At 44.5% G+C, this 11,840-nt stretch overlaps 1 protein-coding gene across 6 annotated transcripts; it reads left to right on the forward strand.

The window, feature by feature from the left end:
• Positions 1-127: 127 nt before the first annotated feature.
• LOC114561315 (torsin-1A-interacting protein 2) lies at positions 128-11,786 on the forward strand. Of its 6 annotated transcripts, none has more exons than XM_028587265.1 (11): positions 128-276; positions 1,024-1,105; positions 1,226-1,306; positions 1,419-1,496; positions 1,888-2,067; positions 2,930-3,040; positions 3,153-3,230; positions 3,687-3,866; positions 9,281-9,418; positions 10,107-10,265; positions 10,448-11,786. In XM_028587265.1, exons 2-11 carry the CDS (start codon positions 1,069-1,071, stop codon positions 11,203-11,205), a joined length of 1,800 nt encoding a protein of 599 aa, XP_028443066.1. In that variant the 5' UTR covers positions 128-276; positions 1,024-1,068; the 3' UTR covers positions 11,206-11,786. The 6 variants fall into 6 exon arrangements, with proteins under 6 accessions (XP_028443066.1, XP_028443070.1, XP_028443069.1 ...); XM_028587269.1 differs by having other exon boundaries at positions 3,690-3,866; XM_028587268.1 differs by having other exon boundaries at positions 2,933-3,040.
• Positions 11,787-11,840: the final 54 nt, after the last annotated feature.

The raw sequence follows: 11,840 nt of genomic DNA on the forward strand, positions 1-11,840 counted from the left end.
TTACCCTGGTATTCTTATCCTAACCCTAACCAATCTCACTCTTCATGTCTAGACCTAACCAATCCAACCAACGAAGGCAACGAGTACTAGGCAATCAGAGGTAGAGTAGGGCGGGTCATGCCTTCGGCTTCCTAGGAAACGCAAATTTGCGTGCGGCGCAAGCTGTCTATGGGCGCAAGTAACCCAAAACACCCATGCATATAACTCGAGCGATAAGAAACTGAAACTGATAAGGAAGCATTATATTCCACGGCGATGTGACCAAGGGTTCGTTTGGTATGAATTACTAATTTAAAGTAACTATTCAAGAACATTATGTGTATGTTATTTAAGTTACACGAAGACAGTCCTCACAGACTAAAGCCATTATCTTGCAAACTGTTGTCTGCAGCTTCTCTTGTCTGTACGTTAGCTGACGTTAGTTGGTAGGTAACATTAACGTTAGCTAGCTAATCAACTGTTTATGTAATCTAGCTAGTATCTAAATCTATCTAGCTATTAGCTTCGTTTCCTCTGAGCAGCGCTTACGTTACTAATTTACGTTAGCTAACGTTAGCTAACTCAGCTCACGTTACTATCTTCTGTTTGCTACTGTAAGCAGTAGCTTACTGTGCGAGCACTGTAACTTAGTTTACTCGCACAGCAAATTCAGCTAAGTTACCCCCAAGATATTATTTAGCAAAGGTAACCTTAACGTAACTATAAACAGACAATTCAATGTTTCCAACTTTGAGTTTGACTAGTAGCTAAGTTAATTATTTTATGTGCTGACAGTTTCACAAATCGGAAACCTTGCATGATATTGATTTCAAACCATTGCTAATTGAAAAATGGGGTGTTTAGACTGTTATTAATAGAAATGAAAGACTGCCTTTCAGCCTGCCCCTGCTGACAGATACACAAGCAGTTTTACAACACCATTTGAGACTTTGAACATCTGACGATAATCTGTCCAAAACTAATACATGTGCTCGGGTCTTAGCATAAAAAACAAGTGCTATACACAGATTTTTTTTTATTCAGCTTTGAACTAGCTATCTCTTGAGTGAAGTGCCCCCATCCATAGACATGGCAGAGCAAGACCCAGATCACCACCAAACAACAGGTACTAAACACCAATGACAAAGGTCATAGGTTAACGTTACATTGGTACTAGAATATACACATAGTTTACAACACTGGTTTAAATTTACACATGTAATCTTTATTTATTTTTTTTTATCAGAATGCAAGGACGAATCATCAGCTGAGTTAAAACAGGGGGAGACTGATATTTCTCCGAATGAAGAGCAGCAACTCTCCGTAGGTGAGATTGATATGCAAGCAAGGTCAACAGTAATCCATTCAATGTGTCTTTACCGAATGTGTTTCTGCATCTACTGTACTAATCAAACATGGTCTCTGTCTCACCTAACAAGATTCGGCTTCATCATCTGCATCCACAAACAGAGAGACTAACGACAATGGTGAAGACGTGGAGCAGTCTGACGTTAAAAGCAAGTATACAGTATCACTGTTTCATTTCATCGTGTCACTCTGACATTTCCATCAAATTGTCTTTCATAGGCAAAACATTCATAGCCCAGAAAAGATTTGTAGTGGATTTTTCATTCTTGTCTCTGATTTGAACCCAAAGTTGTTACATTTGGCTGTGCTCCTGCTGTAGTTTGTCAGTCTTGTTATCTATTTTGTAATGTGTCACCTACATTTACTCATGTGAAGTTATCGTAAATTGTCTTGTAATGCTACAACGTATGTTGAAGAAACTACCTTGTACCAGAACCTGAAATAGAAATGCAATTAGGTTAATTAGAAATTGAAAATGGAACATTAGCCATTCAGTTAGACTATAACTTAGATGACGCTTGATTGCTGTTTTGACTACAGACGGTGATTCAGCTGAAAAGAAGACGGGGCCTCTTCCAGAACGGTCTTCGCCCTCAGATGAGGACACAGCACGGAAGGTGAAGGAGAACAGCGCGTCACTTGATGTAGGAAGTCATGGTGATTACAGGAGCAAGACACCAGGGAACGAGCCATCGACCACGCCAGCTGAAGAGATCTCCAGTGAGTGTTCGTGTCTGAGTTTTACAACAAGTCATTCTGACCTTATCTATTGTATTCACACTTGTTACAGAGCCAGGGCAATTATATTTACTGCCTTTGGTAAGGTCATTTGGCACACTTTAAAGTCATGTGAAGGTTTTATTGCTGTTCCCTCTAACGGGCGTGGCCTAGTTTACTGTGTTGTGTTAAAGTCCATTTACTGTATGCTGCATGCAGTGTTTGTGGTGTGTTGGTTCTGTGTAATGAGGTGAGGTTTCCATTAAGTCATTGCCATCACCATTAAGCATCATTTCCATGTAGAAATATTGGTCTCTCCACAAACACCACAAATATTGGTAGGTTGCAGAAATCTTTTTTTTTTTTTTTGTCTTGTAATAACACACCATTTTCTGTAGTTCCATAAGTTTTACATTCAAGGTTTACCTTTGTAAATTGGTTAACAGAGGTGTAAGCTTTGTGTGGATGTTTATAGATGCAATATTACTTATTATTTGCCCAAAACAAAGCCAAATCTGCAAAACAAATCACCTTCAGTCATATTATGGTATTGGCATTTGCATGCAGTGCTGTGTTCAGTAGCTGTTTAACAGTGTTTACGCTCTTGCTATATTCAGTTTTTTTCGGCCTCAAAGGGGAGGTTCACATTTTTTCCCTGTCTGTCTTAAAATTATACTGTTGTGCCTTTTTTAGTGTGAAATTCCCTCTTTGTGTTACTATCCCCCCACTGCAGCTCAGCAAGGAAACACAGCGGAAAAAGATCATCCATTGGTTACATTGGACTAGTATATACACAACATTTACAGCAGTGGTTTAAAATTACCCTATATGTTATTATTATTATTATTATTTTTTTTTTAATCAGAAGGCAAGGAAGAAGAAACACAGTCCACAAACATTGATCATGCCTCATCATCTGAGTTAAAACAGTGGAAGACTGATATTTCTCCAAATGAAGAGCAGCAACTCTCCGTAGGTGAGATTGATATGCAAACAAGGTCAACAGTAATCCATTCAATGTGTCTTTACCGAATGTGTTTCTGCATCTACTGTACTAATCAAACATGGTCTCTGTCTCACCTAACAAGATTCGGCTTCATCATCTGCATCCACAAACAGAGAGACTAATGACAATGGTGAAGACGTGGAGCAGTCTGAAGTTCAAAGCAAGTATACAGTATAATGTCACTGTTTCATTTCCATAATTTCATCATGTCAATTTCATTTTCATCAAACCGTCTTTCATAGGCTAACATTCATAGCCCAGAAGACATTTGTAGTGTATTTATGTTCATTCTTGTCTCTGCTCTGGACCCAAAGTTGTTAGATTTTCTCCTATCTAGGAGTGTATGTGTGGAGGGGCCAGACCTTAATCTGCAGCGCTGTGGAGTAAGGTCTGGAAATGCAAGACTATGTAATGTGTCATCTGCAATTATACACTTAAAGTAATCGTAAATTATCTTGTAATGCAAAAGGTATGTTGAAGAAAAAGCTAATTGCTCTGAGCATATTCCAGATTTGGAATAGAAATACAAATAGGTTACTTCGAAACTGAAAATGGAACATTAGCCATTCAGTTAGACTATAACTTAGATGACACTTGATTGCTGTTTTGACTACAGAAGGTGATTCAGCTGAAAAGAAGACGGGGCCTCTTCCAGAACGGTCTTCGCCCTCAGATGAGGACACAGCACGGAAGGTGAAGGAGAACAGCACGTCACTTGATGTAGGAAGTCATGGTGATTACAGGAGCAAGACACCAGGGAACGAGCCATCGACCACGCCAGCTGAAGAGATCTCCAGTGAGTGTTCCTGTCTAAGTGTTACAACAAGTCATTCTGACCTTATCTATTGTATTCACTAGGGCTGGGTACCGCAAAAAAAGGAAAAAATCTACATTACGCACAGAGACGGGGCTCACGTAGTAGGAGCTGACAAATACATAACAAGATTTTTGCCATTAGGGACTGTTTGCTATTTATATAAAGGGCCACTGGTGGATCTTTGGGACCTTTAGTAAACCAGTATTCGCATTAAATAAAACCATAAAACCTTGAGACCATTCACCAAAGCACTCTGGGTAACAAATTCAACACCTACCAACATTTAGTTGTTTTGTGTTATTTAAAATATTTATAAAATATCTGGTCATGCCAGACGTTATTATTCCACTCATTTTACATTAAACAATGCAATTACCAGTTTCAGCCACCAGGGGGCACTGGTCCCTCTGCCTCCCAGCAAACTCATGGGTCAGACCCATCTGGTAGCGGGGGCCGAGACTGAGGGCTACATGGAAAAATATGCACCAAACAAGCCATTTTGAAATGTTGCTGTTTCATGAATACAAAAGTTGTGTGTATTGCTCAGTTGCAGTATTCTTTTTTTTTGCCCTGTAATAGCACACCATTTTCTGTAGTTCGTTAGGTTTTACATTCAAGGATTACCTTTGTAAAAATTGTAGATCTATCCTTTAATACTGTGAGATTAAAAGGCAACTGTCATTGCATTGGACCTTTTCTAAACCCCACTTAAAGTGATGGTTCGGAGTAATTTCACCCTAGGGTCCTTTGCACCATGACCTTGAGCCAAACACCCCCCAGAAGCTTTTTTCACCTGGGTCTAACATTGGGAGAGTTAGCGTAGAGTAGCGTTATCAGCTGAATAGTTTATTAGCGCAGGGGCTAATGGACCCACGTTTTTATCTCGTAAATGACCCCACTAATAATGCCCGAAATGATACCAAACTTCTACACTAGTACAAATAGGTTCCATCCATCCATCCATCCATCCATCCCCAAACTTCCCTTTCCCGAGCAACATTAACCAGCTCCGACTGGGGGATCCAGAGGCGTTCCCAGGCCAGGTTGGAGATATAATACCTCCACCTAGTCCTGGGTCTTCCCCAAGGCCTCCTCCCAGCTGGGCGTGCCTGGAACACCTCCCAGGGGGGCGCCCAGGGGCATCCTTACCAGATGCCCGAACCACCTCAACTGGCTCCTTTCGACGCAAAGGAGCAGCGGCTCTACTCCGAGCTCCTCACGGATGACTGAGCTTCTCACCCTATCTCTAAGGGAGACGCCAGCAACCCTCCTGAGGAAACCCATTTCGGCCGTTTGTACCCTGGATCTCGTTCTTTCGGTCATGACCCAGCCTTCATGACCATAGGTGAGGGCAGGAATGAAAACTGACCCGGTAGATCGAGCTTTGCCTTCTGGCTCAGCTCTCTTTTCGTCACAACGGTGCGATAGATTGAAGTAATACCGCACCCGCTGTGCCAATTCTCCGACGCTCCATTGTCCCCTCACTCGCGAACAAAACCCCAAGGTACTTGAACTCCTTCACTTGGGGTAAGGACTCATTCCCTACCTGGAGAAGGCATTCCATCGGTTTCCTGCTGAGAACCATGGCCTCCGATTTAGAGGTGCTGATCCTCATCCCAACCGCTTCACACTCGGCAGCGAACCGATCCAGTGAGTGCTGAAGATCACAGGCCGATGATGCCATCAGGACCACATCATCTGCAAAGAGCAGCGATGAGATGACCCCTCCACACCCAGAGCCTTGAGCATTTCTGGACGGATCTCATCAATCCCCGGGGCTTTGCCACTGTGGAGTTGTTTGACTACATCAGTGACTTCCGCCTGGGAAATCGCGACCGTCCCCATCATCCTCCAGCTCTGCCTCTACCATAGAGGGCGTATTAGTTGGATTCAGGAGTTCCTCAAAGTGCTCCTTCCACCGCCCTATTACCCCCTCAGTTGAGGTCAACAGTGTCCCATCCTTACTGTACACAGCTTGGATGGATCCCCGCTTCCCCCTCCTGAGGTGGCGAACAGTTTTCCAGAAGCACTTTGGTGCCGACCGAAAGTCCTTCTCCATGTCTTCTCCAAACTTCTCCCACACCCGCTGCTTTGCCTCTTTCACGGCAGAGGCTGCAGCCCGCCGGGCCCCGCCGGTGCCCTGCAACTGCCTCCGGAGTCCTCCGGGATAACCTATCCCGGAAAGACTCCTTCTTCAGTCGGACGGCTTCCCTGACCACCGGTGTCCACCACGGTGTTCGTGGGTTACCGCCCCTTGAGGCACCTAAGACCCTAAGACCACAGCTCCTCGCCGCAGCTTCAGCAATGGAAACTTTGAACATTGTCCACTCGGGTTCAATGCCCCCAGCCTCCACAGGGATGCACGAAAAGCTCCGCCGGAGGTGTGAGTTGAAAGTCTGTCGGACAGGGGCCTCCTCCAGACGTTCCCAATTTACCCGCACTACACGTTTGGGCTTACCAGGTCTGTCCAGAGTCTTCCCCCACCCCCTGACCCAACTCACCACCAGAAATAGGTTATGTACTCATAAAACAATGGATTGGAAAGTTTGTAAGTACACCACCAGAAGTTTATGAACACTTGCCTGCTCTCTTCTGCTCTCTGTTGCCATTTTGAAATGTTGCTGTTTCATGAATACAAAAGTTGTGTGTATTGCTCAGTTGCAGTATTCTTTTTTTGCCCTGTAATAGCACACCATTTTCTGTAGTTCGTTAGGTTTTACATTCAAGGATTACCTTTGTAAAAATTGTAGATCTATCCTTTAATACTGTGAGATTAAAAGGCAACTGTCATTGCATTGGACCTTTTCTAAACCCCACTTAAAGTGATGGTTCGGAGTAATTTCACCCTAGGGTCCTTTGCACCATGACCTTGAGCCAAACACCCCCCAGAAGCTTTTTTCACCTGGGTCTAACATTGGGAGAGTTAGCGTAGAGTAGCGTTATCAGCTGAATAGTTTATTAGCGCAGGGGCTAATGGACCCACGTTTTTATCTCGTAAATGACCCCACTAATAATGCCCGAAATGATACCAAACTTCTACACTAGTACAAATAGGTTCCATCCATCCATCCATCCATCCATCCCCAAACTTCCCTTTCCCGAGCAACATTAACCAGCTCCGACTGGGGGATCCAGAGGCGTTCCCAGGCCAGGTTGGAGATATAATACCTCCACCTAGTCCTGGGTCTTCCCCAAGGCCTCCTCCCAGCTGGACGTGCCTGGAACACCTCCCTAGGGAGGCGCCCAGGGGGCATCCTTACCAGATGCCCGAACCACCTCAACTGGCTCCTTTCGACGCAAAGGAGCAGCGGCTCTACTCCGAGCTCCTCACGGATGACTGAGCTTCTCACCCTATCTCTAAGGGAGACGCCAGCAACCCTCCTGAGGAAACCCATTTCGGCCGTTTGTACCCTGGATCTCGTTCTTTCGGTCATGACCCAGCCTTCATGACCATAGGTGAGGGTAGGAATGAAAACTGACCGGTAGATCGAGAGCTTTGCCTTCTGGCTCAGCTCTCTTTTCGTCACAACGGTGCGATAGATTGAAGTAATACCGCACCCGCTGTGCCAATTCTCCGACGCTCCATTGTCCCCTCACTCGCGAACAAAACCCCAAGGTACTTGAACTCCTTCACTTGGGGTAAGGACTCATTCCCTACCTGGAGAAGGCATTCCATCGGTTTCCTGCTGAGAACCATGGCCTCCGATTTAGAGGTGCTGATCCTCATCCCAACCGCTTCACACTCGGCAGCGAACCGATCCAGTGAGTGCTGAAGATCACAGGCCGATGATGCCATCAGGACCACATCATCTGCAAAGAGCAGCGATGAGATGACCCCTCCACACCCAGAGCCTTGAGCATTTCTGGACGGATCTCATCAATCCCCGGGGCTTTGCCACTGTGGAGTTGTTTGACTACATCAGTGACTTCCGCCTGGGAAATCGACGACCGTCCCCCATCATCCTCCAGCTCTGCCTCTACCATAGAGGGCGTATTAGTTGGATTCAGGAGTTCCTCAAAGTGCTCCTTCCACCGCCCTATTACCCCCTCAGTTGAGGTCAACAGTGTCCCATCCTTACTGTACACAGCTTGGATGGATCCCCGCTTCCCCCTCCTGAGGTGGCGAACAGTTTTCCAGAAGCACTTTGGTGCCGACCGAAAGTCCTTCTCCATGTCTTCTCCAAACTTCTCCCACACCCGCTGCTTTGCCTCTTTCACGGCAGAGGCTGCAGCCCTTCGGGCCCTTCGGTACCCTGCAACTGCCTCCGGAGTCCTCCGGGATAACCTATCCCGGAAAGACTCCTTCTTCAGTCGGACGGCTTCCCTGACCACGGTGTCCACCACGGTGTTCGTGGGTTACCGCCCCTTGAGGCACCTAAGACCCTAAGACCACAGCTCCTCGCCGCAGCTTCAGCAATGGAAACTTTGAACATTGTCCACTCGGGTTCAATGCCCCCAGCCTCCACAGGGATGCACGAAAAGCTCCGCCGGAGGTGTGAGTTGAAAGTCTGTCGGACAGGGGCCTCCTCCAGACGTTCCCAATTTACCCGCACTACACGTTTGGGCTTACCAGGTCTGTCCAGAGTCTTCCCCCACCCCCTGACCCAACTCACCACCAGAAATAGGTTATGTACTCATAAAACAATGGATTGGAAAGTTTGTAAGTACACCACCAGAAGTTTATGAACACTTGCCTGCTCTCTTCTGCTCTCTGTTGCTTCTGCTGCTGCTGCTGCTACCTGCAGTTAGAGGAGTGCTTAGGGCCGTCTACAAATTACTACACCAAAAAGAGATACAACAAAAATATTTATTAAATTAATGATTAAATAAGGTAATGTCTCCAAACGTATCTCAGTTATTACTTGTCTCCTGCTAGTTATACTACAGCACTTACTTTAAAAAAAAAAAAAGTTAAATTAAAAAATATTTTTGTTGCATCTCTTTTCGGTGTTGTAATTTGTAGACGTCCCTAAGCACTCGTCTTACTGCCGGCAGCAGCAACAACAGCAGAGAGCAGAAGCCAGCAGGCAAGTGTTCATAAACTTCTGGTGTACTTACAAACTTTCCAATCCATCGTTTTATGAGTACATAACCTATATGTACTACTGTAGACGTTTGGTATCATTTCGTGCATTATTAGTGGGGTCATTTACGAGATACAAACGCGGATCCATTAGCCCCTGTGCTAAGCTATTCAGCTGATAACGCTACTCTACGCTAACTCTCCCAATGTTAGACCCAGGTGAAAAAAGCTTCTCGGGGGGTGTTTGGCTCGAGGTCATGGTGCAAAGGACCCTAGGGTGAGATTACTCCGAACCATCACTTTAAAATGTAACTGTAGAGACACTGATGCTGGCGCCGCTGTGGAAGTTAAACTGTTCTAATGTCATCAGGAGAAAACTACACCGGGGGGGAGAAGAAGAAAGCACCAGAAATAACCAGCCCCCCAGCCCTGGGTGTCAGAAAGGATGATCAAGTAGATCTACATAATGAAGAAAGCCCAGACCCTAACAACACTGAAGCTGGAGAGGGTGAGTCTGACTTTTCTGAAAATTTCAATGACTGAAATGTTGATGGTGAAATTGCTAAAGTTAATGTAGTCAATTTCTAAATGCCTTGCACTCATGTTAGTTCATGTAACAGTGTGATAGTGGTAGCATGGGAGTAATACCATGGTAATGACTTGATAAAGTTTTTTTTTTTTTGAAGTAATGTTGCTTATTGAAGTTAATGTAAGGTTAAGGAGAACTTTATATTTGTTTGTACATTTGATAGTAGGCAGTTTTAAGTAATTGCTGTATTTTGTGTTTTGTTTTCTCTTTTCTTGTAAAGGTTTTCAACCTAACCAAATGAAAAGCTTCTGATTATTTGCCTAATTGAACATGGAAAACTGTCTAAATAAAGCAAAGAAGGAAGATTAAAGAATAAATCATTTCAGTTGATTCCATTCAACCCTGTTGATGGCCAAGGCCTTTTTCAAGTTTGGGCAGAAGTAAAGTAAAGCCCCCTGTGAACTTGACACTCGTAGTATTCCAAAAATCGATATATATATTGTATGTGTACTGCGATCACATGGGGAAAGTAACTACATTTACATACTGTGAATCGTTTCTTTGAATCGAGAATCGTTTTTGAATCTAATCGTGACATTTTCTGAATCGTGCACCCCTACTATTTAATTTAGTTTACCAGGTTGTTTTTTTTTCTCCCGTTGGGCAGATGATGGAAGCAGCCCAAAGACGGATTTAACTCCTGAGGAAGAAAAGGATATACAGGATAACACCTCCCCACAGAGAAAGGAAAAGGTTGATGTTCCTACGGCTCAGGAGTCTGCTGATGCTCAACATGCACTTCCAGAGGTTAATCGAAATCAAGCAGGTAATCTTGTTAATTTATCCCTATGTTCATCTTATCTCTTGTTTCTTTTTAGTGTCATGGTGATTACTAGCCAATGTTTTCTAACATTGTATGTTGTGTATTACTTGATACACAATTCTAAATAACTTATGAGTTACTGATAAAGTACTGGTTGAGACAACACATATGCCTTCTCTCCATAGGAAGTATAATATGCCTGATAGGTATATTGGTGGTAGTTGTTGCCTTGCTGGTGCCGCATCTCCAACCCGCGTCTCCACCTCAGAAAGAAGATGTGCGGCAAATAGACATCTTCCTCAGGCAGTTGGAAAAAGTAAAGACTCAGTTTCCTAACCAGAGTGCTGAGCTCTGGAAGAGGAGCAAGATCCACCTGCTGAGGCACCTCCAGTCAGCCCAGCCCACAGAGCCAGTCAGTCTGATCCTGACTGCAGGCCACAGAGCTGAGACCACACTGCGCTGCCTGGCTCAGGGGCTGGCCTCCGCCTTCTCGTCTGCCCTCAACGCCTCCGTCCTCCACATCGATGGAGCCAGCAAAGCCAGCCAGGACAGCGACCAGGTCAAACTGGACATCGACAGCAAGCTGCAGGGAGCTTTCGAAGGAGACAAACCCGTGGCGGTCATTGAGCGCTTCGAAGAGCTGCCTCCGGGCTCCACCCTTATTTTTTATCGCTACTGCGACCACGAGAACGCCGCTTATAAGAAGACGTGTCTGATCTTCACAGTACTGCTGGGGGACGAAGAGGAGATTCCTGCCGAGACTCGTTTGAGTACCGTGGAGGAGATGGTGGACGACCATCTGCAGAAGAAGTTCCTTTCGGATGGCCATCCAGTATCTTTTGACAGGATGGACCTCGATAAGTACGGTGGACTGTGGAGTCGTATTTCTCACCTCATCCTGCCTGTGGCAGCAGAGGAAAGGATAGAACATGAAGGGTGCTAGGACATTAATACTCACTCTTGTTGGAGCTTTTAGTCTAAGCACTTACTGTAACTACTGTCCGATTTCTCACTGGTTGACTCTGGTCATTCTGGGGCTAGTAGCAGTGGTTTTAAAGACCCAATGGTTTCTTACATATAATATATTGAAGAAAGTAGAAATAAGACGCTTAATATTATGCCGATTATGATATGGGATGTTTGTATAAAAAATCTGTGGATATTGATTGTGAAAAAAAAACCCAGCTATGGTGCTTTATTCTAATAGTACTTTGATCAAATGTAATTATGGATAAATTGCAACATGATTCAACTGGGCGGTTTGTGGATTTTAACATCAAAAAGAGTTACAAAGCAGAACAATTTGTTTGGTATCTCAACACAGGGTTAATTGTTTTTTTATGATAAATGTCTTTTCTGTGATTCTCAAACCTACATGGCACCACATGCCTTAATTGAACTCCCCATGTTCTTTTTTTATAAATACATAGTTATCCCACTATAGGAAGGAGTTTGATGATAAAATAAGTGCATAAATTGAATGTGCCTTAAAGTCTGAATAAACAAGCCAATCCAAACGCTTCATTTGTTGTCATTGTGGTGAACACTGTTGCAGCTAGAGGGCGGCAAAGCCACAGC

This window comes from Perca flavescens, chromosome 9, assembly GCF_004354835.1.
Source record: "Perca flavescens isolate YP-PL-M2 chromosome 9, PFLA_1.0, whole genome shotgun sequence".
Taxonomy (NCBI): Eukaryota; Metazoa; Chordata; class Actinopteri; order Perciformes; family Percidae; genus Perca; species Perca flavescens.